General features: G+C 63.9%; 1 protein-coding gene across 3 annotated transcripts in view; it reads left to right on the forward strand.

Annotated features, from left to right (window-relative positions):
• Nucleotides 1-27,197, forward strand: part of ZFPM1 (zinc finger protein, FOG family member 1) — a 67,431-nt gene that overhangs the window by 35,224 nt on the left and 5,010 nt on the right. For all 3 annotated transcript variants that reach the window (XM_089903401.1, XM_089903402.1, XM_022582941.3), the window contains exons 4-6: nucleotides 15,383-15,516; nucleotides 24,420-24,522; nucleotides 25,827-26,036. In XM_089903401.1, the coding sequence (XP_089759527.1) occupies nucleotides 15,383-15,516; nucleotides 24,420-24,522; nucleotides 25,827-26,036 (447 nt within the window). The remainder of the gene's footprint in view (nucleotides 1-15,382; nucleotides 15,517-24,419; nucleotides 24,523-25,826; nucleotides 26,037-27,197) is intronic.

Consider the following 27,197-nt stretch of genomic DNA (forward strand, 5'->3'; position numbering starts at 1 on the left):
CTGGGCCTGGCATTGCGGCCCCATAGGCCTGTTTATCTTAGATTAGCGGGCGGGGGGTGGTGGTGAGGGGCACAGGAGGGGGCGATGGTGGATGGCAGGGTTCAGCCTGGGGTCAGCTCCAGAGGCCAGACCCAGCAGCTGTGTCAGGAGCCACCTCTTCTCGGTATCCCAGGGAAGGGCATCCAGCCCAGATGTCCCCCGAGGGCCATGTTCCTTGAAAACCCGCAGTGGGCCCTCCGCCCATCCTGACACCCCACCCCGACAGGTGAGCAGACCAAGACTCCAGGAGCTGGGGGGGTCCTAAGCAGGGGTCGTGTGTGCCCGCAGTCGGCCTTCCTTCCCAGGTGTTTACTGAGCACCTACTGCTGGCAGAAGTGGCAGGTGTGTTGTGTGGTGGTACAGGCCGTAGAAACAAAGGAGTGTGGGGTGTACAGCCCAGGGGCGGGCAAGAGAAGGAGGTCGTTTATTCACTCAATAAACACTTGTGTTTTAAGCGCCTGCTCGGTGCCAGCGGAGTCCAGGCCTCCAGGGACCTGTTGTTCTCATCAGGGAGACAGAGACTAAATAATAAAGAAGTGAAAACGTCCCATGTCCGAGGAGGTGAGGCTCGGAATAAAGGAGGGGTCAGTTCTGAGTCGGGTGTCCTGAGCCACATTTGGGCAAAGACCAGAAAAGGGAGGGGAACCAGCTGCCTCCTGGGGACAGTGTACCAGGCGAGGGCACAGCCAAGGCAAGAGCCCTGAGGCCAGGGTGGGCCCGGCAGGGGCGAGGAGGGAGGGGGTGGGCTCAGAGAGGGGAGGATCCCATTCTGTAGGTGGTTGTCTTGGAAGTGGGGTTCGGGGATTACAGGCTTCGGCCAGTGTGGGCCGAGGGTGAGCGACGGATACCTCGGCTGCCTGCTGTGCTCCGGGCCCTGAGCTCTTCCATGACACCCTCTCCAGCCCCTTCCCGGAGCCTCGGTCCCCAGGCCAGGGTAGGCGCCCAAACCCCTGGCCGGCGTCCACCGCCAAAGCTCAGAGCTGCCCACCTCTCCGAGCAGGGCCGTGTGGGGCAGAGCCCCCAGGCCGGGGCCGAGGTGGGGACCGAGAGCCCGCGGCCTCTCCTTCGCGGCTGGCCTGGCCTGCACGGATGCCGTGTCCTGCGTGCCCAGTGGGCACCAGTGGCCCAGGCACCGGGCCACACACGGCACCCAAAAAAGGCCCTGAGCAGAGGGGCCTCCGCTCCCTCTACCCTGAGGGGATGCTGAAGCCATGGCCTCCCCCGTGGTCGGGCTGCTGACCCCTCAGCCCTGGGCAGTCCCCTCGCTGTGGTTAGCAGTTCTTCACCCTGGAGGTGCTGACCGCCCGGCACCATCAGCCTGGCCAGTGGGGAGCCACCCTTTGGCCCAGTTCTGACTTCAGCCTCTGCCCCTGACAAAGGCCTGGGCCTCGGGGTCAGGTGGGGGCCAGGACCCATGAGAGGGGCAGGGGGTCAGCGGGCCGCTCTTCAGCGAGACTCAACCGCCATCCTGTCAGACTCCCCTGCCGTGGAGCCCGTTCTGCTCGCTCACTTGCATTTTCATTTATTGAGCACCTACTGCGTGCTGGTCCCTGCCATAGACCCTGGGGATGCAGCCAGCCGCTGCCCTCCAGGAGCCGCGGCCCAAGCAGAGAATGGTCAGCAGGGGCACAGAGGCTAGGCAAGGAATGTGACTGAGAAGTGCAGGGGGTGGCGAGCCCCTCACCCTCGGGGATTTGCACCGAGAGCTCGGGGGCGGGGGGCAGCCCTGCAGACACCTGGGAAAACTGCCTGCAGTGCCAGCGCAAAGGCCCAGTGGTGAGACCATGGGGGGTGACCTGGGGGCAGCGGGAGGGCTGGTTGCTGCATGGTGAGTGGACTATAGGGGCTCAAGGGTGGACCTGGGACCTGTGAAAAGGGTGAGACGGAAACGTGGCAGCCGGTGCTGTGCTCACTGCGTTTCACATGTGGGCCCTGAGGCCCAACTGAGCAGGGCCGGAGCCCACAGTTCCGCCCCCCAGCCCCGCCCCACGGGGTTCTCCCGGGTCCCCACCGTCCTGGGGGCGGCTGGGGGCCGATGCCTGGCCTCCTGCCCCGCGCTGCCCGCTGACCTCACCGCCTTCCGGGAGTGGCTATCTGCGGCCGTGGGCGCTAATCGAGCCGCTTCCTCCTCCGCCCTCCACCGGCTTCCTGCCCGGGCCGCCCCCCCAGGCTGGGCGTCTGAGCGTCCGCCTTTGCCCCACCAGGGCCTCCCAGACATCAGGGGGTGCAGGTCTGCCCAGCCCCACCTGGGAGCCTCTGGAGATGGCCGCCCCTTCTGGAAGTTTCCTTCCCAGTCATCCTCCTGGGCCCAAGCTCAGACTCACCGTGGCCCGGCCGTGCGGCCTGGGACCCATCAGCTCCCCTCCCTACCGTTGCCTCCCTGGTGGAAAGCCAGACGCACGGACGCACGCGTGGGGGGACCTGGGATGACAGGCTGGCCTGCACGGCAGGCGCTCACGGCCACTCTGCTCTGTCGCCTTTGTCGGTGCCGTTGCCAGTGCGGGTGGGTTCTCTTCCCAGGACCAGGGCGGGCACTGCTGCTGGCGCTGTCCCCGGGGCTTGTGCGGTCACGGTTACTGGGGCCAGTACGGTCACCCTTGCCCCTGTTACCGTCACCAGCACTGTTACCGTCCCGCTACTCCGGGCTGGCAGGGCCCTCGCCACTGGTGCCAGGGCAGACCTGGCTTCTAGCTGTCACCTCTCCCTCTGGGGTCCTAGGGGCCACGGCGCCCCTCTCTGGGCTCAGGCTGCTCTTCTGTGGGACGGGGACAGGACATTCAGGCTGTCTGGAGGAACCGGATGGGCAGGGCAGCGGGGGGACGGGGGGTGGCAGCGTGTGCGATGCGGCGGCCCCCTCCAAGCACGCGCGGGGTCCCACAGCCCCAGCTGGGGCGTATCGGGGTCCGGGGCCCACCGCCGGGGTTCTGGGCTCCGTCTGTCACGGGATCTCCCCGAAGCTCAGGGTGCGGGTGGCTCTGCCGGGCCCACCTGACAGGTGAGGAGACCGAGGCTGGGCGAGCTGAGAGGGTCTCCCAGACCCAGGACGGGAGCCGCCCGGCCCGGCCCCTGATCTGATGCTGTCCCCTGAGCCCCCACCCCATGCGGCGCTGGGCTCCTCATTTATTTATTTATTTGTTATTAGGTCTCTGTCTCTGTGCGTAACTTCTTATTTCCTCACCGCATGTTTCCATTACGATAAGATCGGTCCCTGGAGATGGGACAAAGGGGCTGCCATCGGCTTGAGGGCTGGTCATATCCTGCCCGAAAGGGCCGAGCGGGGCCTGAAATGAGCGATGCTATCGGGGGCTTATTGTGTGTTGGGGGGGAGGGGTCCTGCCTCCTTGGCCACCCCCTCCCCCTGCAAGCAGAGCCTCTGTGGCCACCCCTCCTTGGCCCCATCCCCCCACAGCACGCCCCAGACCCCGTGCCTCGGGCAGATGGCCCTGGCATCCACCCGGCTGTCCCAGGTCCACCCGTGGTCTCTGTGGGGCTGGGAGCTGCTGGGTGCAGCAGGCCGTCCACCCCCAGCCCCGCGAGCGCTCACACACGTCCAGGTGCTCAGGCTGGAGCTGCCCGAGCCCCTCAGGGTGCTGAGATGCCCCTGCCTTGACTCAGCAGTTCAGCTTCTAGGAATTTACCCCCGAAAAATCATCTCAGCGCGGACAGGCGTGGGGTGGTGGGGATAGACATCACGGCCGTGTGGAAGATAGCAAGCCATTTATTTTTTTATTTCTGCTCTGGTCGGCAGAATTTCTCCAAGAAAGGGGAGAAATGATTCTAAAAGAAGCAAATTGCACGCAGATACCCGTGCTGCTTTGCCCGTGCGTGCGTCTTCCCACGAACACCCAGATCTGGGGCTGATGTTGGTGCAGCCCCACCGCCGCCCACCACCTTCCCTGGTTCCTGGGCCCTGGCTAGTTCAGCCAAAATTCTGCCGCCCCGGCCCCTGAAGGCCCAGGACCTTGCTGGGTCTCAGGGCAGGAGCAGTGACCTTGGCGGGTGACAGCACCGGGTCCCGAGGCTGAGACCCCGGTGGAGCTCGGCTGTGGCGGTGGCGGCACACTGCTCGATCGAGGGCCCAGGGGGGGAGCCCTGGGTGTTCCTGGGCAGGAGGGAGCTGTGTCTGGGGTGGGGACCAGCCTGGGCCCGGTCTGTCCTCCAAGCCTCCTGTTCCCGGGCCCCTGCCCAAGCATTATTCCTCCTTATCTCCCCCTGAAGGGGCAGGAAGAAGGACAGAGCACCGGACAGGGGTCGGGAGCCTGGGCTTGAACTCAGTCACCCCCTCGCACTGTGTGGCCAGGTCCCCTCTGACCCTCGGTCTCCTCGTCTGTGAAGGCGGGGAATAACCACCCCTTAGGGCATGTGGTGATTTGAGGACTGAGTCATCAGTGCCCTGAGAGCAGGTGTCTGCTGGTTCCACACGCTGCAGTGAGCGCGCACGGCTTACGAGAGGGGCTTTAGCAGTTCCCTCGTGCTGGTCATCCTCAGGGGCCCTGGGGCCTAGTGTGCCAGTTTGAGCCGTGGCACCTTGGGCAAGACATAGCCCTCCCCGGGCTCAGCCTCCTTTGTGGGCGGAGCAGCCAGGGTGCTCATAAAGGATCCGCAGGAGTTCAGGGCCCATCATGTTCTCTGGAAGGAGCTTCTTATTCCCTAAAGGGCCGGTCCTGCGGGGTGGTGCAGTGTCAGGACATTTTCGATGGTGTTGGCCAACCGCAGTGCCCGCTGCTGCCCCTTGGGCGGGGGTAGGACGGGACTGGCCCGAGGCTGGGGGCAGCACCGAGGTCCTGGCAGCGGCAGGGCGGGGCACCCTCCCTTTACCCGCTTGACCACCCGGCCTCCACCCAGACCCTCGCTTGCCCTCATGCCCACCCCTCCTGCCCATCTGCAGCAGAGAGACAGCGCTCCGAGGGACAGGAGGGTGGGGCCCGGGGACACAGGGAGCAGGGTGGGCCGGCCGGGCCAGCTGGGAGGCGGTGAGCTGGAGGCTGACCGGAAGGAAGGGCCCTCGGTGGCGGTGGCGTTGGCTCCTGGAAAAACAGGGCAGGGGCCGGGAGGCCCAGGCTGATAGGAGCCTGATAAGCTACTTGCACAGGAGGTGTTTTCTTTACCTTATCTCACCGGTCCTGCTTCCAGCCCACCCTCCAGGACCAGGCTGGGCTGGGGAGAGCCAGGGGCCCCCACCCATCCCTGTTCTCAGTCTGCAGGGTCTCCCAGGACCCAAAGGACCAGGGGCTGCGGGGGCCCTCCACCCACTTCACAGGCGGGAAGGCTAAGGCCCAGAGACCTAGGGTACCTTTTGTTTTTTATGCTTTTTGAGAAGGCTGGAGAGACCTCAAGGCCTCCCATTTTGAGGCGCCTGGGGAGCCGCGGTGCTCAGGCTCCGTGGGACGGGGGGCAAGGCTCTGACCCGGGTGGGGATGGTGAAGGGGCCGTCAGAAACCTGGTGTGGGGCTGGGCCCCATGCTGCGCTGTTGGCTATCCGCAGGCGGTCCCAGCTCCACCATTAGCTGGGGCCAGGGTTCAGCCCGATAAAGACAGGCTGTTGTTCTGTGTCAAAAAATCAATAATCCCCAGCGATGTCCCAGTGATAGGAGGAGAAGTTCACAGCACCAGCTGGCGGGGGCGGAGGGGGGGTGGGCAGGGCAAGGGCTCCAGAACCTGGGGGCCACCCGCCCTGCCCGGCCGTTACCCAGCTGGCTGGTGGGGCCGATCCACGGTGGACTCCAGGCCCAGGGGGCAGCGTGTCCTCCTCCTTGCCCACCCACCATGCCGCCTCTTTGCAGATGGGAAGCTGGAGCCCGAGGTGAGGCTCTGGGCCTCTGTGCGTCCCGGGGTCAGGGGAGGTGAGAGCAGACAGGAGGAGGACCGCCCCCGCCCGCCCCCTGCCCAGCCCAGCAGGACCAGATGCCCCTTCTCCCAGGCCTGTGGCTCGTCAGCAGGGCCCGGGCGTCCAGCCCCAGTTCCGCGTCTGGCCGCTGTCCTCCAGACTCAGGTGCTCACGGGGGTCCACTGGGCCCAGGTGCTTTTAGGACACAGCCAGCTGACAGTGACCCTGGCCCAAGGGGCTGACATTCTAGCGGAGAGACTGGGAGTCAGTAAAATACACACGTGGACTCCACGGTGCTGGACGTGGTAGCAGCTCAGGGCACCGCAAGCCGGCAGAGGTGGGGAGGGGCCGGCAGCCGATGGCGGCGCCCCCAGTGCACGCGTGAGGGGACTGGGGAACACAGGTCCAGCCAGGGCGTGCCCCCGGAGGGCCCTCCCCAGCCCGGGCCCTGTGACAGGCACCGTGCCTAGCGCCCATTGGCCCACGTTGGACCGGCCACAGTGCCGCCCTGCCAGCCCCCTCTGCCGTCGGCTCCAGGAACCTCGCCTGCCTGCCGGCTCCACCCCACGCTCGGGCTGCCCCGTGTGACGCAGCCACCGGGCAGAGCCTGGCAGGAGAGGGGAGGCTGACAGGCAGCAGGTGTGGGGGGCAGGTGTGTCCCACCCCGAGGGAGGGCCTTGAGAGGCTCTCTCGGGTCTGAGCTCTGGAACCCTCTCCAGTCTAGCCCCTGCCACCGGCCACTGTGGGTGCAGGGTCTGTGGGCAGCTTCTTAGGAAGGACGTTCTGGGCTCGAAGCCCTTTGAAAACCTCTGGCCTGGAATGAGAAGGCCACCCCGTCCAGGCAGGCTCAGGCTCTGCACAGCCTGCCCAGCCCGGAACTCAGGGGGCTGGGTGCCGGCAGAGGGCACCAGGGCCAGCAGAGAGGCGTGAGACTTCCCCAGGCGGCGGTAGGACCAGACACATCCAGGGGCCTCTGGGGGCAGCTCCCAGGAACGTTCTCTCCTCTAATGTTCCCCGTCAGGGAAATGGGCGTCCATCCATCTTGGTCACGGTCACAGCTCCAGAGCCGGGCCCTCAGTAACATAAACAGCACAACAGTGTTGCGGGGAGCTTGGCCGCAGGACGGGCGCGGGCTGGGTCGGCATCTTAGGGAGAGGTGTTCACCGTCCGAGGGCAGCAGCCGGCGCTGGGCTCCAGCAGGTCGTGGCCCTGCAGGAACCAGAGCCTGGCTCGGCCATGGTGTCCGCTTCCCCCAACGAGGCCAGAGATCCCAGGCCATACGTGACATCTGGTATTTAACCTGTGACAGCCAGTCCCCATTTTCATGTGTGCCCTCAACTCATAGCTCCCCGGCCCCTCCAGCTTCCTCTCCCAATTCCGGTCCCTCCTGCCAGGGTCCGGGCCCTCCGAGGGGCTCTGTGGGGATGCCCAGGCTGGTGGAGACCCTCACCCAGCCCCGGAGAGCGCTTGGAGGATTAACAGCTCAAGTGGCTTTGCTCCTGAGCCAGCGCTCATGTGCGCCCGCGGCTCCCTCGGCCCGTCTTCCCTGGAGGGTACACGTCAGCTTGTTCCTTCCATCTAGGCTGTGCTGTCTGCCGTGCGGTCGGGGTCCCGGGGCCGGGCCTGTGTGCAGGGCTGGCGTCGGGAGTGTTTCCTGCCCCGCTCAGCTCCGTTGCTGCCACCTGTGAAATGGGGACAGGATTGTGCTTGGGGTCCGGAGCGTCCGGCCCCTTGATGTGCCAGGTTTGCTGTGGGTGAGGGCACACCGCCTGCACTGGGGTTGTGGCTTTGGGGTCAGAGGGATCTGGGCTTCGCTCTCCTGTGCTACGTGCTGGCCATGTGACCTCAGACAGTCCCTTGATCTCTCCAACTGCTTTCCTCAACTGGAAGAGAGCAGAAGAAACGGACCACACCCATTTTTACCCCAAGCTTTTTTAACCATGTTCCCTTGACACTTTGTCCCCATGAGTCACAGATGAGAGCCGGAGTCTTTCCAAAGGCGCCGTGGTCACTGGTGACACCCAGGGTTAGGATCAAGCTCCGCCCCTTTTTGTTTCCTGATGCGGCATTCAGGTGTGGCCTGATCCAGGGGACGGGCCAGTGCCCCATGGCCGTGGGTCTCCTGGTCCTGGAGCCCCAGGCTGCATGGGCCTGTCAGCCTTCTTCCTGCCCCGAAAGGCAGCACAGTGCGGAGAAAAGCCTGCCAGCAGCCAGGGTGGGAGTCTCGCCAGGGCCTGGGCCTGGGAAACCAGCCCAGATGGGAGAAGCTGCGCAGCTCCGGCAGATGTGCGGGCCGCCTGCAGAGCAGCTGGCTGCCCACCATGCACAGTCCCACAGCCCTCCGCATGCCCCAGGGCCCAGGTCTCCCCCCTCCTCGGGGCCTTGTTGCCCCATCTGTAAACAGGAATCAGAAACGGGCCAACAGGGTGGAGCCCAGAAGTGGGGGTGTTCCGAGGAGCTGATGGGAATTTGCTGTCCACTGGCCGTTTCTCTCCAGGCCCCATTTGCCCCCTCCCGCCGGATCACGGGAGGGTCACACGCGAGCAGGGCCTCGCATCCATGCAGCCGAACCCTCCCCTCCCAGCCCAGAGGCTCCATGACCACAGATCAGAAGGGAGGGAGAGCAGCCCCGGGCCTTGAGTGCCCAGACGGGCCCCCGCAGCCTCGGTGGCGCCCGCCCCACATGGTCGGGCTCTCGCCTCTCGTACCGCCCAGGAGGTGGTCTTCTGTGCCTGCCCGGGAGCCCTGTTCGGTGTATCCACGAGATTAGGGCTCTGCCCCGCCATGGGCAGCAACCCCCACAGCGTACCGGGGCCGGGACACCCAGGCAGACGGCTGCCGGTGGCTGCAGCTGTGTCCCGCTGCCGCGGCACTTGCCGTGGAGACGAGCACGGTGGTCACGCGGCACCGCACCTGGGCTGCAGGAAGCCCCATCAGTGCTGAGAGCAGCCACTGGTGTCGTCTGTTTTGGGGATGGGTCCCCCCCAGGCCCAGAGGGGCTGAGAGCCTGGCCAGGGTCGTGCAGGGACTGCAGCTCAGCCGGCCCCCTGCCAACTTCCCGTGGTCACCGAGCACCCACCCTGCCGGGCCCTGCCCTTCGGCCCTGCACCTGTTGTGTCACGTGACCTTGCAACGACCTGGGAGGGGGGCACTCTCATCCCCCACTTCACACGAGAGGAAGTCACGGGCAGAAAGGGACACGCCCTGGTACCGACCCCGGTCCTGGAGCCTCGGGGCTGACGGGGGTCAGGCCTCATCCCCTGGCAGCTGGGTTACTAGGAGCTCCCTCCCCCCGCCAGGCATCTCAGTCCCAGAAGGGCAGGGACAGCCCTGTTGCTGAGAGCTGCAGGACAGACGCCACCTCCACCCCCTGTCCCCTTATCTCTCTGTCTTCCTAGGGCCTCAGCTGCCACCCAGTCAGGACGGTCAAGTTGGGGGCAGGAAAACGGCTGGGCTTGAGAGCTGGTGACCATGGGCAGGTCCCACCACCCTCAGTTCCGGACCATGGGGGGCCCGGTGAGCTGCATCTGCAGTGGGAGGGGCTGAGCCAGCATATGAGTAAGCATGAGCAGGCTAAGGGGACAGCGAGGCGGCTCGCCCCGCCCCGCAGACCCCCACTGACCCCGCTGCCTGGTCTGCTGCGTGACCTTGAGTGAGGTGCTTGCTCTCTCTGGGCCTGGTTCCACGTTGGTGGAACCCCTTGGGGCCCAAAGCCTCCCAGCCCGCCCTGCTCTGGGCCCAGGCCCTTGGAGACTTCTAGAACCCTGCCGGGGCGGGGCCTGCTCACCCCTGGCGTTTTCTCTCCCTCTCTCCTTTTTCTCTCCCTTTTTTGTGACTTTTATCAAAGGCAAACAGCGTGATCCTGAGATAGGGCCACTCCCGACAAAGCCAGGGCCAGCTGGCCCCAGGGAGCCGCAGGGTGGGGCCCGGGCGGGATGATGAGGCCGATTAGATAAGTGGGTGCTGGCAGTGACCCCAGGGTGGGCGCCCACACGCGGATCCCAGAGCCCACCGTCCAGGGCGGGGGCTGCCAGGCGCTGGCCTTTGTACTCTGGAGGCCAGTGGCCATTAGCACAGAGCCTGGCCCCTGGAAGGAGGGGCCAGCCGGCAGGGCGCAGGAGGCCTCCCTGAGCTCACCACCACTCCCGCAAACAGCAGGGCTACCCGGTCAGCGCTGCCAGCCCGCCCGCGGGGCCATGGCTCGGTGAACCTGGGGCCTAGCGGGGCTGGGCTTGGTGGGCCCCGGAGCCAGATGGGTCCGGGTTGGAGCCCTAGATCCTCTGTTAGAAAGGATCTCAGGTCTGGTGGGGTGACTGCAGCCCTTGCTGCGCAGCCTGGAGCAGGTCTCGAGCTCTCTGGGTGTTATTGAAGGAGGGCGCCAAGGGCTCCAGGGCGTGGGGCAGAGCCAAGTCTGAGGGCAGCTCCGTGCAGCCCTGGCGGGGCCGTAGGACTCGGGACACCCGGGCGCCGGGGGAGAGGAAACGCGGGGCCGGCCGCGCTGACCGACAGGCTGTCTCGACTCTCGTCGCAGCCGCCAGCCCAGCAGGTGAACCGAGGCTCAGCGAGAGCCGGGCAGAGGCAGGACTCAGCCCGCTTGTTGACTGCAGACCCCATTTCTCCCAGCCGCCACCCCATCTGCTGGGCTCCCAGGATGGGGTCCTGAGCCTGGCCTGGGGCGGCGATGCCCAGTCCTGCCTCCTTCCCCTGGCCCCTCGGGACGCCATCGAAGGGTTTTAAGACCTAAACAGGTGTTTAAATCGCAGAAATATGCAAAGGCTGAATTTTCTCATCTGGATCCTCACAGATGCTTGGGGGTGAAATTGAATCCCAGCGCGGCGTATTTGCTCTGGAGACGACGTGTGTGGGGTTGTATGACAGAATAACTTAGGCTTTGTCCTGACTCTGTGCCGGTAGTGATGGCCCGACCCCCGTGGGGAGGTCCACCCGGGCAGCGCAGGGCGTGCCCCTCCTCCAGAGGAGACCAGGCTGCGGATGGGGAAACGTGAGGGCAGAGCAGGGAGAGTCAGCCCTGCAACGGGAGAGCGGGGGCTCGCCTGCCGCCCCTCACCTCCCCTGCAGCAGCCTCTCCCCGCCCTCTTCTCTGTCGCCTCCTGCCTATGACTAGGAAGACCCAGAAAAGGGTGTCAAGGCCCTGGCCAAGAGCATGCTGGGGCTCTGGTTCAAATCCTTCCTGCTAGCTGTGTACCTTGGGCCAGTTGCTTAACCTCTCTGAGCCTCAGTCTCTCCCTCTGTACGCTGGGGGGAATAACTGCGGCATGGCTGGGAGGAATCCCTGTGAATTACGCCAAGCGCTTGACTAAGGCTCGATAAACAGAAGCCAGGAATTGTGTTAGGACTGGGAGTTCCCAGGGCAAATGGCATCACCCCTGCTGTCCAGCTGTGGGGACGGAGGCCATGGTACAGAGGTCAGGGAGGATTCGGCCACGACCTCACCGGAGCTGGAGTTCTCTGTGCCCCGCTCTGGAGCTGGGAGGAGCAAACAGAGACATGGGTCACAGGAGGCTGCCAGGGCAGAGGACATCTCCACCTGGAAGTCCACCCTGACTGGCCCACCATTGGAGCTGCCGCCGCCCATGTTTCCTGGGAGCCCTGAGGGCAGAGGCCATGCCTCCCTCAGCTCTGCCCCAGGTACCCACGTCGGGTTTTGTGAGTCCAAAGACTGGGTTCTGGCCCCACCTCCGGCCCAGGCTCGCAGTGTGGCTTGAGCACTCCTGGGCCTCCCTGGGCCCCAAGTTTCCTGTCAGTGTGGTTGGGAGCTGACCACTTCCATGGCCACCACTGTCTAGGTCCTCCAGCTCTTTCAGAGGCTGTTTAAGAATAGCTGTGTCTTCCTGTCTGTCACTCTCCCAGCCAGCTCCCATCCCCAGCTCAGCATCTCCTGCCCCCAGCCCCTTCCTCACTCATTCATACTTTCATTCATTCTCAACCTTGAACTGAGCCCCCACCAGGTGCCCAGTCTGCGAGGAGTAGGTGGTCTTGCCTCTCCTGACCCCCGTTCTTTGGGATACAGTTTTATTTCTTGTTGGGAGAGGGTCTCTGATAGGTGCTAACTGGGCTTTAACACCTGCTTGACTCTGCAAGGGGTTGGGCAGGAACTGGGAGCTGGAAATAGTTTATCTGAGTGGATGGATGTTGAACATCACCAGGGCCACCATAGACAGTTGCACAGGCTGTGCACTGCACAAGGGCACTGAACGAGCTGGGGCTGAGATCCAGCCATGTTCCCATCATGGAGCCAGGCATCTGCTATGGCCCTGCATCCACCCACATGGGGTACCCTTTCTAATGCCCAGCCTCTCAGGGACGGCCTCCCCTGGACCACGGAGGGGGCTTCCAATGGGGACCACTGCCCGATCCTCAGCCCACATCGCTCAGATCCCTGGCCTCCCTGCCTTTCCCAGGCCTCGACCATCCCCCAGCAAGCCCTGAGTGGTGGGTTCTGCCCCGTCGTGCAGAACGGCCGCCTTTATCAGGAGCCGTCCTCCCTCTGGTGGTGCGTGATACCCAGGAGATGGAGTGGCTGCCACGGGAAGCACCAGCCACGCCGTTATCTGGGAGCTGGGGCTGCCAGCCCTGGGGCGCGATTAGGGGCCACGGCAGTTTGTGGTGCAGCGTGGGCGGGTGTGGGGGCTCACTGGCTCTGCCCCTTCCTCTGGGGGGCTACCAGTACTGGGGATGAGCTAGGGCCAGGGCTCTGAGAGAGGGGCCTCAGGACCCCACAGGTGCAGCGAGCCAGGGGTAGACTGGGGGCCTGGGGCTGCACCCCACCCTCGCTCGCCCGCGGAGTGAGCTGGGCCAGCCACCTCCGGCCCCGCCGTGTCCCTGAGTCTGTGTGGGACTTGGCCCGCACTGGGGAAGACTGGACTGAATTCCCCACTTCTCTGCCCCCCAGGAAGGTGGGCGCCGGCCTCAGATGGACGGCACTGTCTCGTACTGGGGGACCCAAGCCTGACAAGCCAGGAACAGGCCCTGGACACTGAAAGGAAAATATGTGACAGCAACAGTGGGAGTCGTGGTCACTACCCCTGGCTCGTCTGTGGCCCAGCAGCAGAACTGAAGTCCAGAAAGGGTGTGGGCCGACCCCATGCGGCTTAGCGCAGGTCTGGCTGTCTGGACGGGCACCGGCCATGGTGTTGGGAAGCGGGATGATTCCGCCTTGACCCCACCGTGCTGAGGGGGCGGATGGGAGGGGGCAGGTGGTACCCAGCTCAGCCCACGGTGGGCTCCCCAGCCAGCCTCAGAAGGAGAGCATGGACCCGTCGGATGGCTGGCCAGACCATTTGGATGGATAAGTGAGTGCCCAGCAAACCTGCCTTTAGACAGCCTCTCCCCACACGCCCACGCCCTGGGGCCAGCTGGGCGGGGTACCAGAGACCCAAATATACCCAGGACAGCAGCGGCCCGGGCTCAGATCCTGGCATCCCACTGCCAGCTATGTGGCCTCTCGGGGCCTCAGTTTCCTCATCTGTATTGCGGGGTGGGGGGGGACCAGGAGAGGACCGACATCATAGGGCCATTCGGGCAGGAACGGGCGACCACATGCCGGTTGGCACCTTGCAGGCCCGGGGGGGGGCGCCATGGGCAGAGTCCTGGCTGGGACCCTGGCATCCTGGGTGCACAGGTAGAGGACACGGCCCCTTGTGGGCGGGATGCAGAGTGACATGGCCGGCCTCTGTCCCCCTCGCCGCGGGGCCGATAAAGGGCGCCGCCTCCTGGCCACGTCCTGGTCCCCTGCCATCTTATCTGCCCTGGGGAAGACAAGGACCCAGTTAGAACATTGTAGCCGGGCCTCCTGGTGTATTTACACGTTATCTGTGCCATTAGGCCGGCAGTTATCTGATAATCGGGCCCATTAAGGCCACAGCCCGCCCGATCGGGGATCCAGGAAGCGGGGCCAATGCAGCAGCGCTTGCTCGGGGCCCAGGCCAGGCCACGTGAGGCCTCTGTGGGCCCAGGCAGCCCAGGTGGCACCCGAGGCACAAGGCGGCCCCGCCTTCCTGGGCAGAGGGCGCGTGGCCTGGGGAGAGACTGCCCTGGGAGGGCATGGCCACCATCATCCCCTCGGCTTTGAGGACACTAAGGCTCGAGACGGCAGGTAACGTGCCAGGTGTGCGTCTCCCAGGGCGGCCCGGGCAAATTCACACCACCTTGGTGCCTCGAAACATCAGAAGTCTACCCTCTCACAGCTCCGGAGCCAGAAGTCCCGAATCAAGGCGTGGGCAGGGCCGCATTCCTGCAGAGGCTCCAGATGCAGTGTCCCCCCAGCTGTATCCCACCAGTCCCCGCCCCGTCTTCAAGTGGACTTGTTCCTGTGTCTCTTTTTTTCTGTGTGTCTCTTACGAGGACATTTGTTATTGGCTGTAGGGCCTACCGGATAATCCGACGGTCTCACCTTGAGATCCGATCTCAATCACATCTGCAAAGACCTTTTGTCCAAACAAGGGAACATTCCCAGGTTGCGGGCCACCGTCCAGCCCCCCCCACAGGTCACGTGGGTCGTGCGCTGAGGCCGGGCTGAACCTGGGAGCCCACCTGCAGACCCTGTGCGACCCCAAGCTCCCTCCCCGTGAGAAGGACTGTGGCGGGGCTCCTGGCAGAGGCCGGTCTGTCCACGTCAACAGAACTGAATCCTGCCGGGGGCCGGGCACAGATGCCACTCCCCTAGCTGACACACGAGCCACAGCCCGGGCCACGCAAGCTGGCAGAGTCCGGGAGCTTGGCCCTGATCACAGCACAGGTGGCCACGGCCCGCGAGCCTTAGGCCCTCAGCCGGGTGGCAGGCCGCTCGGACAGGCAGCCGCCGACCAAGGGCCTCGGCAGGAGTTGGGTCCAGACCTTTCCAGGGGGCAGGCGGGGGTCCCGCAGGGAGTGATGCTGGTGCTACCCGAGCGCATCGGCCGGCAGTGGGCAGGGGAGGGGAGGAACACTTGGCTCCAGGCCTGGCTCCCCCTGCTGGGCCCTGTGCTGAGGTGCTAAGAGGATTGGGAGGTGCGGGGTCCCAGCATTTCACAGCTGCCCACACAGGCGTGCTCTGCGGATTCTGGGGCTCAAGCTGATGGGAAGGGGCTGGGAGGACCGTGTGGAGGGGACGGGAGGCGGTCTTATCGGCGTCATCGTCCTCCACTCTGTGCCTGCCCCCACGTGAGGCAGTAGGGGTGACCCGGCTCCGTGTGTGCGTCCTAGGCTGTGCAAGGCACACGCGTCCCAACGCAGCCGCCAAGGTCCCGCCGAGCGGTGCGCCCACCTGCTCAGTGCAGCTGCAGGCGCCCCTGCTGTCCTATCTCTGCGGCCTGCAATCCCCCGGAACAGGTCTCACTTCAGGGGCTGGCCTGGCCCCCAGGACCCGGCACCAGCCCCCATCCCCGTAACCTGGGCCAGGGCCACCCTCCCGCTTCTGCCCTCAGCCCCCCAACTGCTCCTGGGGGGGCGGGTGCCACAGGACGGACTGGACCTGGGACCCGGACCTCCTCACACCTCTGACATCTCTCCCCGCAGACGAGCTGAAGCTGCTGCTACAGGACGGACAGAGGTGCGTGCGGGCTCGGTGCAGCCTCGCCGAGGGCCTGTCCTGGGGCCCATTCCGCGGGAGCATCCAGACCAGAACCTCGTCCCCCGGGCAGGCGGAACCGGTAAGGAGCCCTGACCCCGGCCGCAGCGGCCAGGACAGTGTCTGGCCCAGGGCACAGGCCCCTTCAGCCCCCTGAGCCAGGCCCGGGCTAGACTCCCGTGCAGAAGCAACTGCCACTCCACGTGAAACATGTCAGGAGATGCAGCCATGGAGGAGTTAACTGCCCGGGAACACAGGGAAGGCTGCCTGGAGGAGGTGACGTGGGGCCTCTGGGACCTCGGGGTGACACAGGGAGGGCTGCCTGGAGGAGGCGATGCGGGGCCTCTGGGACCTCGGGGTGACACAGGGAGGGCTGCCTGGAGGAGGGGTTCTTTCAGCAGGCACTTAATGAATGAGTAGACGTTGGCGAGGCAGAGAAAGAGAAGGGCTTTCAAGGGAAGGGAGCAATAAGGAACCAAGTGGTGGGACTGGACCTGGCCTGTGGCCTGTGGCTGGGGAAGCAGGCAGGGACTGCCCCCCAGCACTGGGCTTCACGGGTGGGGCCACCCCTCGTGGTAAGCGAGGTGGTTATTCGTTGCGTTTCCGTGCCTGTGGGCCCCCAGACGGCAGGGAGAGGGCGCTGCCTGAGCGTCTCTAGCGCGTGCTGACGACCACTGGGCTGTCGTTTGTCTCAGGGTTGCTGCTGAGCTGCTCTCAGTTGTTGGCAAGTCGGTGTGGCGTCCTCTTGCAAAGGGTACAAATGCTCATTTTAAAATACGTTTCGGTTAAGAAAGGGCGTTGACGTATGGGAAGCAAGTGTGGGGCAGTGGAATGGGCACGTACGGTGTGGTGGGAACCAGGAGGGGCCTGTGCCGGATGAGAGTTCAGGAAGCACCTCCTAGCCATGGTGACGCTTGCCTGGGAGGCCGGGCAGCACCCGGGTTGGTCCCCTCAAGCCCAGGCTCAGGTGCCCCAAATGTGCAGGCACAGCCATGGCCTGGGCCCTTCTGATTCCTAACGTGGCATTCGGGTGTGGCTGGATCCAGGGTACACACTGCTGGCAGGTGCCCTGTGATGCTGGGCCTCGTGGGCCTCTGATGGGCCTTCAGTGGCAGTGGCGGGGCTGTGGGGGGGCTTCCCCCCAGCCCTGCGCCTGGAGGCCAAATGCTGCCTTAACAGCTCTGACCATCTCCAACCTGGCAGAGCCCCTGTCTCTCTGCCAAGGAAACCAGGGCCCCAGGAACTTGGCCTGCAGCAGGGCTGGTAGAGAGCCGTGGCCAGGATCCCCAGCTGCTACTCTCGGACTACTGCTCACAGCCCGCACCCACTCCCGTGTGCAGTGCACCCTGAGCTGTGGGTCACGCTGCCTCAGAACCTCAGAGCTGGGGCCCGGGCCTCGGGAGATTGGAGACGTCTCAGCTGAGGCCCCTGGGCTGCCCACGCTGCCTCTCCCAGCTGAGTGGCCAGGTTCAGAGGGGCGGTGCTCACCCAGGCCACTCAGCCAGGGGGTGGGAGGCGGCCCAGGACTGAGGGCCCCCACTTTCAAGGCCAGGCCGTCCCCATGGCACAGGGTCCAGGTCCTGGGGCCTCCTACCCTGTGGCTGTTTGGCCGTGTGCCCCCAGGCAGGCCTCCACCTCTCTGAACTTCTGTCTCCTCAGCCTTTGGGACCTCAGCGGGGGGACACAGGGGAGCCCTGAAGGGTCCTTGAGACCTGCAAGGTCCTGCAGACCCTGCAACCTCCCCGCAGAGGAGAGGGTGGGCAGAGCAGCAGTTCCTCTGTGACGTGGTGGCCTCCCAGGGCAGCCGGGCGGGTTAAACGCAGTGATCCACACGTGGTGCTTACCACAGGGCGTGGCTTGGCAGGCAGCATGGCCAGCAGCCCTGCGGGAGGGATGACCCTCTTGCCCCGTGGCCCCAAGCAGGGAGAAAGCAGTGGGAGCTCCAGTGTGGATTTCAGCTCCTTGGAAGGAGCCACATTTTGGCTCCATTGTGTGACCAAGACTGTGGTATTTACAGCAGTCCCTATAGGCAGTGAGCTCCCCGTCACTGGAGGTGTACAAGCAGCAGTTGACTCTTAAGAGAGAGGGTAGGCCGTTGGGGGGAGTTAAGAGGAGCTCCGTGACTCTCGTGTCTGGACTCTCAGAGAATAGCCGTAAGCAGTGATGGGACAAAGCCGGGATGGCTGAGGACTGGGGAGCTCAGTGTGTCCTGAGCAGGGCCTGCACCTCTCTCCTCTGCTCTCTCCTTGGGGACAGTCAACCCCTTCCAAGATGGACAGTTCCAAGTGCGTGTTCCAGACACACTGCTGTGCGCCCATCCTTATACTCGGCCCCTCGTTTTCTCCACCCCCCATGAGGCGGGTACTGCTGTTCCCATTTCCCAGATGAGGAAACTGAGGCTCCAGGAGGTTAGGTAACTTGCCAAAGTCACCAGGACCAAACAGCAGAGGGGAAATCACTATTTTCCTAACCACAGAGACCCCTGCAGGACGGGGATGGGGGGCTGGAGATGCCCGCACCAGCCCTGGGATCCCCACCGCACCCCCACCCCCAGGCCCTCCCCTCCCGCCTGCAGCCTCCTCTCCGGGGGTTTTGTCCTCCTTGGGCCCAGGGCGCAGGTCAGCCTGGGGAGACTTGGCGTGAGGTTGGAAACCCTCTCCAAGCGGAGAGATAATCCAGGGAGTGCGCCAGAGAAGCGGGCCTCTGAGGCTCTGAGGCTCTGCAGAGGGGCCCAGGGAGGAAGGAGCTGCCTGCTCTTCCCTGCAGCTTTATCTCCTGCAGAATTAAATCCTTGATTAACCCTTATCTCCCCAGCAGGCGCTATCTCCGCCTTGGCGCCGAGTGTCCAGACACACGTACAAGATGATTGATTTCTTAAAGATATGCGTGCCTTTCCGATACTTCATTTATTGTCTAAATATTTTCGCTAACATTTCAGCAGGCCCCTTATCGAGCTCAGCTGATGGGCCCCGGTTCTCTCCCCCCCCCCCATACCTCCCGCCCCTGATCGTCCTGTCACCCGCCAGGCAGTTTGTCTTCGCTGTTTGGAGAGGGGAGCGGGAGAGGGGCGACGCTGGGGCGTGGCAACCCTTTCCTCCTGGTCTCCTCAGGCCCAGGCTGCTCGCAGGCCAGAGGAGAGGCGGGGCGTCTCCCCTCACAGCCCCCGCACACACCGGGCGTCGGGGGTGGCACCCCAGAAAGGACACAGCACGCAGAGCCTGCCAGGAGTCGAGAATTGGTTCTGACACCAACTTGCCGTGGGACCTCAAGGTCCCCCAGGATCCAGCTGTGGTTCCACCACAGAAACCCAGGGCTTGGAGGTGCAGCAGGTCTAAAACTTGTACTCAGATGCAGAGGAAATGTTCAGGATGGATGGATGGGTGGTGGGTGGATGTGTAGGTGGATAAATGGATTGTATGTGGAGGGGTAGATGGTGGAGGGATGGATGGATGGATGGATAGACAGGTAGATGGAAGATGGATAGGTAAAGGTGGGTGGATGGTGCATGGATTGGTGAGTGGTGGATGGATGGTGGGTGCGTGGATGCGTGGATGGATAAATGGATGGTGGATGGATGGTGGGTGCGTGGATGCGTGGATGGATGGATAAATGGATGGTGGATGGATGGTGGGTGCGTGGATGCGTGGATGGATAAATGGAGGTGAATGGATGAGTGGTGGTGGATGGATAGGTTGGTTAGTGGATGTGTGGATGGTTAAATGGATGGTGGATGGATGGGTGGGTGAGTGGAGGTGTGGATGGATAAATGGATGGCAGATAGACAGGGAGAAGGTAGATGGACGGTGGATGGACTGGGAGAAGGTGGATGGACAATGGATGGTAGAGGGATGGGTGGATGGTTGGGTGGATGGTTATGGAGGGGCAGTTGAGTGGATATTGAATGGATAAATAGATGGTGGATGGACAGATAAATGGCGGATGGATGATGGACAGTAGATGGACGAGTAGCCGGTGGATGGGTAGGTGGATGGTGGATAGATGGGTAGATGGCTGCATGCACAGGTAGATGGTGAATGGAAGGCTGAATGCTACATGGATGGGCAGAAGGTGCATGGATGGCTGGATGGTGGATGGACAGGTGATGGTTGATGGAGGAGGGATGGTGGATGGACGGGTAGAAGAAGGATGGTGGATGGTAGATGGATGGGGAGAAAATGGATGGACGGGAAGATGGTGGATGGACGTGTGGAGGGTGGATGGAAGGGTATATGGTGGATGGAGGGGGGATGGTGGATGGACAGGTAGAAGGTGGATGGACACATGGATTGTAGATAGACACGTGGATGGTGGATAGATGGCTGGATATGTTGGATGGATGGGTGGATGATAGATGGACGAGTAGCAGGTGGATGGTGGGTGGATGGATGGGTGGGTAGGTAGATACATGAATGGTGGATGGACAAGTAGATGGTGGATGGACGGGAGGTTAGTGGATAGATGGGTGGGTGGGTGGATGGATGGACACATAGATGCTGGATGGATGGGTCAGTGGTAGATGGACAAGTAGCAGGTAGTGAATGGTGGATGGACAGGTAGAAGGTGGATACATGGGTGGATGGCAGGGGGAATGATGAAAGGATGGGTAGAAGGTGGATGGATGGGTGGGTGAGTGGATGAATGGGAGGATGGATGGATGGACAGGTAGACGGTGGACTGATGGGTGGAAGGCAGAACGATGGGCAGAGGTGGATGGATGGGTGGGTGAGTGGATGTGTGGATGAATAAACGGATGGATGGTGGATGGGTGGGTGGATGTGGATGGATGGGTGAGCGGATATGTGGATGGATAAATGGAGAGTGGATTGCCGTGTGGATGGTAAGAGGAGGGTGGATGGTGGATGGATGGGTGGGTGGATGGATGGGTGGATGGATACATGGGTGATAGATGGACAGGTGGATGGTGGGTGGACGGGTGGGTGGTAGATGGAAGGTTGAATGCTAGGTAGATGGTAGATGGAAGGTTGAATGCTAGATGGATGGTCAGAAGGTGGATGGATGGCTGGATGGTGGATGGACAGGATGGTGGATGGACAGGTGGGTGAGTGGATGTGTGCACGGATAAAGAATGGTGGATGGACGGGTAGATGGTGGATGGATGGATGGATGGACAGGTAAAAGGTGAATGAACGGGTGTATAGTGGATTGATGGGTAGAAGGTGGATGGACGGGTGGATGGTGGATAGATAGGTGAGTCAGTGGATGTGTTGATGGATTAATGGATGGTGGATGAATGGGTAGAAGGTAGATGGATGAGTAGATGGTGAATGGATAGATGTTGGCAGGATGGGTGGATGGATGGATGAATGAACAAATGGGCCCTCACTCACTCGGCCCGCCGATCCGTCTGTCCAGTTGTCCTCCCACGGCTCTCCCACTTTAGCCACGAGGCCACCGTGACATCAGTGAGAGCTGGGAGGGTACCCCCTGGATGGCACGCAGGGCAGCAGGTCTGAGCAGCAAGCCCCTGCCTGTGAGGCTGACGTGGGACCATCCAGGCCCAGCCACCAGCTGACCGCACACAGATGGGCTCTGAGCGGCCCTCCATGGGGCCCCTCCAAAGGCCACTGTCAGCGGTCATTGCTTGGCGCAGCCAGACTCCCAGCAGGACAATCCCGGGCCAGGGGGAGACGGCGCTGCGGTGCATGAGCCCGGTGCCCTCCTGGCGAGGCCCCTCTTCCTCTGGCTGTGATAGGGAGTAATTCCCAAGGGAAGGCGCTCAGCCCAGGCATGGTGCATCATGGGTCTTTCTTTGCCAGATGGGGCCATGCCTTGAGCCGCCTGTGTCGTGCTTCTCTTGCCTCATGAAACGTCTGGTGCCAAGGGCGGAAAGCCATTGCCTCTGGCAATGGTGAGTGGGACGCAGGCGGGGGCTTCTCAGGACACGCTGAAAGGGAGAGACGAGTGCAGGCCCCGATCAGAGCCTACCCCAGGCCTGCCCCAGGTTCCCGACCTCCCGCGAACCTGCCCGCAGTGCCCTGGGGAGGCGTTCTGCAGGCCCCCACCTCCCCTCGACGCTACTTCACGCGCTGTATGGCGAGTTTGGGAACAGCCTCAGATACGTCTGTCACAGCGGATGCGGTAGAGATAGGGTTTCTGATGGCTATCAGCGGGCACAGAACCCAGACACTGACCTCTTTGTTGGGGGAACAAGGAGGGTTCTCAGATGCACCCAGAGAGTTTAAAGTGGCCGCCCGCTGTCCCGGGGCTGGGTGGGGCAGCCTGGAGTCAGGAGGGAGGGACAGGGCGACCCCCAGGGCTAAGGCAGGGTAGGGGCCAAGCTTTTTGCAGACGCCGCACCCGGCCTGTCTGGGGTGAGCCGGACCCAGACCCAGACCCAGCAGTGAGCCTGGGGCGCCGGTGGAGGGGAGGTGGCCGGCAGTACACACATCTCTGATCCTTTTAGGCTCGCACCCCGCTGCCCACGGGCAGGGCCAGGAAGGGAACCTGCCTCGGCCCGGTGCCTCTGACCACCAGAGAAAAGGGCTTCTGTTCCAGGGCTGCTTGGAATTGGGGGATGGGGGGAGAAAATAAATAATGGGGCAGGGGTCGAGCTGTAGCCCTAGCGCACGGCAGGGTCCAGCTGCCCGGGACAGTGTGCGTTGCCACCCCACAGGGACGGGGACAGGGGCAGACTGGGCATGGCCGTGCTCCTCTCCCCGGAGCCGTGGGGCGCCGGCTCCTGCACCCCTAGGGTCCATGCGCAGGCAGGGAGGCTGGTGATGGTGGGCCCAGCCTGCCCCATTTAAGTGGGGGCCAGGGCCCCCCAGTGTTAAGGGCTGAGGGAACGAGGGTGAAGGGTCTGGTGGTCGTACGGCCTGGATCTCCTGGCCCCTCTCCCTCCTGTGAGTCAGGCGTGGGGTGCAGGATGCAAGCCCCCTCCAGGTCCCCCACGTCCCCTGCCCCTCACCCGCCCAGGGCAGCCACCAGGCGAGTGGCTGCTCCCAGCAGGAGGCACACAGCCGGGAACACAGCGCCGCCGTCTCCCCTCCACTCAGATGGACGCGGAAAATTCAGGGGTTCTGCAGCGTCAGCAGAGCTGTGCGCGGCCGCTTTTATCATGCCGCGAACACGCCGCTCCCGGGAGTGATAAGCATTAAACCGACCGGGAGGCTGTCAGTCTCAGTTTGAGGGTTTAGAAATATTGGGACGAATAATTAGATTTCATATCGTTACCGCAGCACCCATCAAAGGATCAGGCAGATTAATTTTTTTTCTCCCTCCTCCACTCATTAATATTCATTAGAGACTCAGGGAGACCCTGGCCTCCGCCTCTCTGCTGGCCCAGGTCAGGATAGCTGGGACGTGGGCGCCGCCGGTCAATCGCTGCTGTGCCAGCACCGCCCCCGGTTCCGCTTTGGCCCCCCAGCCTGTCCCCAGCCTGTCCCCAGCTGTGGGTGACGGGGACCCCCAGGTCTGCAGCTGTCCGTTAAAGCATGCTGCTTGGTGGAGACACTCGCCCCCAGTTGATACCTGGGGGTTGCTGGCCTGCCGCCCCAGTGGACATCAGCCTCCTAGGTCCGAAGGCACAGCCTCTGCCCACCGTGTCCTGCGGGCCCAGGGAATGGAGAAGCAAGGGTGGCAGGACTCCTGTTTGTCCTGTGTTTGTCACGTGCCAGGCGGGCACTGTCTGAAAGGAGGGCTTCACACAGGCTTCCACTTCCCAGTGCTCCGGGGTGACTGAGTCAAAGAGGGATGTGACCCACCCCCAGAGCAGGTGGCAGCACAAGGACGGTGGAGGGAGCCCACGGGCTCGGGGCATTGCCGTTTGGCAGAGGTGCCGGGCCCAGGGAGGGCGGGCATGGTGCTATTGGGCACAGTCAGGGAGTCTGGACTGGACCCGATGCCCAGCTCTGGAGCCCACGTGCTCCCTGCAGGCAAAGCTCAGTAAAGCCGCGGTCTTGGACCAGGCGGGGAGGTGCCCAGAACACGTCAGGGGACCTCCCATGTGTCACTTGTTCCAGCCATCCCGTAGCTTCCTGGCCAGGTGCCCCCATCCAGGTGACGGCAAGTGACACTGGTCCTTGAGTTAGAGGTTCTGATACACAGTTTGACTAAAAAGCTTTTATTTGCATAAAACAAAGAAAATACTCAGACACGAATGTGCTGTGCTTTTCCACACGGCGCCCAGTGGCGGAGCTTGGGGACCCCCTGCAGGAGAGGAGCCGTCCACAACCCATCCAGCCCTGGGGCTGTGGCCTGAGGGGCGGCTGCGGTCTCACCCTTTCTGCGGCCAGTCAGGGCCAGGGTCTGTACCTCATCGCCTCCGTGTGGCAAGGGCCAGCCCCCTCCCAGAACCATGTGGGACAGGGGACGTATGTTTGCAGTGCCGCCTGGGGAGGGTGGGGGAGAAATCAGGCCACCCCTTCTGGGGGCCGCTGGCAGCCCCGAGTGAGGAGTGCTCTTCTGCTCTGGGCGCTGCAGAGGCCTGGCTCGCAGACCAGGCCGCCGGAGAGAGCGTGTCTGGGCGAGGGGCTGACCACGGTCTGCGGGCCGCAGGGAGGCCAGGTGCTGAGCCAGCCTCGGTGGGGGGACGTCTTGCTGCCCGGGATGGGACGAGACGTCTATGGGCCCCAGGATGGACTGGACGAAGGTGGGCCTGCTTACTCTGTAGGTCTCTGGGGGCCTGTGTGGGAGGAGCCTGCGTCCGGTCCAGTGCCCCACCAGGGAGGGGGCAGCAAGAACGGAGGTCCGGGTGTGCCTCCCCGCTCTGCCACTCACTGGCTGTGTAACCTTAGGCAAGTTGCTCCACCTCTCTGGGCCTCAGTTTCCAAGGGAAACTAGCACCTGACCCGTGGCAGGCACTGGATCCCTGCTGCATGCGTGTTGCCAGTGCTTGGCGAGGACCCGCAGCCTGGACAGGGCGCCCACGGGGTAGACTCTCAGGCATCCCTCACAGGGAGCCCCCCGCTGCCCCGCCCAGCCTCTCTCCTGCTGGGTCCTGCTGACCCCCCTCCCCGCCCCCAGAGCCCGGCCCTGACCCTGCTGCTGGAGGATGAGGCCTGCTGGCTGAGGACGCTGCCCCAGGCCCTGACCGAGGCCGAAGCCAACTCGGAGATCTACAGGAAGGGTTGGTATCCTGGCGTTTCCCTCACTGCCTTCCGGAGGGTGGGGCGTCATGGCTCCCCCTGGGCCGGCTCTTAAAGGGAAACCAGCCTGCTTGGGCCGGGCCGAGGGGCTGGCCACCGCTGCCACCACATGCCCAGTGCCCCCATTAATGCTTGCCTAGGGCTGGACAGGTGTCAGCCCCGGGGGTCGGGGAGAGCGGGCCCAGGCCAGGACTGCCCTCAGGGCCTCTGGGAGACCACAGGGACAGTGGACACTGGCAGGGCCTGGTGGGCCCACCTGGGGGTGCCCGCTGGACCAGGGCCCTGTGCGGCCTGACTCCCTCCAGGAGTGGTCAGGAGGGCCATGTCCAAACCCAGCTGGGGGGCCTGGGACAGGTCCCCTCACCTTCTGGGGCCTCTGTTTTGTGAAGCCGAGGAAAGCTCCACGCCCCACATCCCTCCTGCAAACCTGCACTTTCCAGGAGTGGCCCTGGGAGGGCGGGGTGCCCCCCCCCCATTACAGATGAGGCAGCTCAGGGAGGATGTGCGGATAGACACGTGACAGCAAGAGCCATCCACCACATGGCCACGGGAAATCCACCTCCTTCTTCTGGGGCGGGGGGGCTCCGCTTTGGTAGAATGTTCTGGGGGTGTCACCATCGCCTCCCCTCCTGAGCACACTGGACTAAAATGTCCTGTGGGCAGCCTTGTTTCAGGACAGGGACAGAGCCAGTGCCCAGCTGGGGGTACGTACACCTGGCGGGGACGTAGCCCAGTTAGCAGTGCCTGGCCTGCCCCCCCCTGCTCGCCTGGTCAACAGGGTTCATCTGCCTGGGCAGGACAAGGGTCCCTGTGGTGCTGATGCTAGCCAGGTGGCCTGGTCCCGTGGGCAGCTCAGCCCGCGTCCTGTTGGCCAAGGCTGCCCCCCGCTGGCCACCGTGGCAACAGCCATGCTGGCTGAGTAGCGAGGAGCTGGGAGGCCTTTCTAGGGCGCAGGTGAGCGGCTCCCAAGCCCTCCCGGCCGCTCTGCTCCCCTCTCCCCGAAGAGGGCCCTCCCGCTCCGACAGACACAGGCAGGGAGGCCCAAAGAGCAGGCAACACCTAGTTGCCCTGAGGAGGCAGGTGCGCCACGGAAACCAGCCGGCCACAGCTGCGAACCCGGGTGTGGCTTCGCCCCGGCCACCACGCCGGCTTCGGAACCCCCATGCCTAAGCTGGGGCGGCGCAGAGGGCATCAGGAGGATAAGATGGGCAGGGGTTTTTGCAGAGGCGCGGCCGTGGTGGCCTAGAGCTGCCGGCGCCCCGTCACAGACGCCCTCCCCCCGCAGATGGCGCCCTCTGGTGCAGGCTCACCAGGCCGGTGGCCGCGGGCGGACAGCTGAGCGTACTCCTCGCGGCCGAGCCCCACAGTGCCCCCAGCCAGCCTGTGAAGGAGCCAGTGGAGCCCGAGGGTCTGGCCCCCTCCCCCGCCACCGACATCCAGCTCCTGCCCCAGCAGGCGGGCATGGCGTCCATCCTCGCGACTGCAGTTGTCAACAGTGAGTAACCCGCTGCCTGCCCGCCCCCCACCCCAGGCTCAGAGCTGCAGGCGGTGCCCAGCTCAGGATCTGCAAAGACTGGTCACCACTGCCACCCGAGCAGAGGAGGGCGTGTGCCCCGGGGGCATGCGCGGGGGCCTAGCAGTGGGGTTCCAGGAGGGGCTCCAGGGTGCAGTCAGCGTGCAGGGGGCCACGTGGTGAGCTCCCAGATGCTGACGGGGGGGCGGGCCCACAGCCTTCCCGGAGGCTCTGCAGCAGAGCGGGCTTCTCACCACAGCGCCTCTGGCACACGCTCCGCGGGGTCCGGAAGGCCCTTCTAGGTCACCAGCTGGAGAGGCCGCGCGGGGCAGGGGTGGAGTCTGGGACACATGCACCGTGGGGTGCATGTGTCCCCTGGGGCAGAGCCGCCAGTGAGAAGAGCTGCAGTGGAGGGACCACGTTTGTCACTCCTCCCTACAAGCAGCAGAGGGTCTGAGAACCGATGAGATTCACTCGTTTCTCATTTCTCAAATCCTTGTTCAACGTCCACACCGAACCAAGCGGTCAAGGCGCTGGGGTTAGCGAGGTGGGGACAGCTGCCCGCCCTGAGGGGGCAGGCGGCCGCAGGCACATCCACGAAGGAGGGCAAGTGGTGATGTGGGCAGTGGCTGGGGGGCTCGGGAGACCCGCGTGCCGGGGAGAGCAGCTGAGCGGACGGCCCCGGACCAGGGCTGGGACTCCTTCTCAGAGAAACGACCGCGGCAGGGGGCTTTCAGGCAGCAAAGACGACCCTATTCAGTTCTAAAATTGCATGGGTGCTAGAGGGAGACTGTAGGGTTATAAAATTGGAGACTGTAGGGTTATAAAATTGGGAGAAAAGTGACCTTTTTAAGCAGGTCAAACGTGATGACGGCTTTAAGCAGGTGGAGGCGCCACGGCAGAGGCCAGAGGGGCACTGGAGTGAACAGGGCCTGCTGGGGGGGCGGGGGGGAAGCGGCAGCGTGAGGCTGGGGCTGCAGCACGGCCGCGGGGCGGACACTGTCCGTCCCATCGCAGTCAGGGTGGAGGGCCCGTTCTGAGCACCTGACCCGAGACGCCTGTTGGGCACTAAGTGGAGCCCAGGAGGCGACTGGGGGACACGTGCTGGGGCTCAGGGTGCGGTCAGAGTTGGGGAGCTCCAGG

Source organism: Delphinapterus leucas, chromosome 20, assembly GCF_059928025.1.
Source record: "Delphinapterus leucas isolate spDelLeu-1000000601 "Yukka" chromosome 20, BTC_Dleu_Yukka2, whole genome shotgun sequence".
In the NCBI taxonomy this organism is placed as follows: domain Eukaryota; kingdom Metazoa; phylum Chordata; class Mammalia; order Artiodactyla; family Monodontidae; genus Delphinapterus; species Delphinapterus leucas.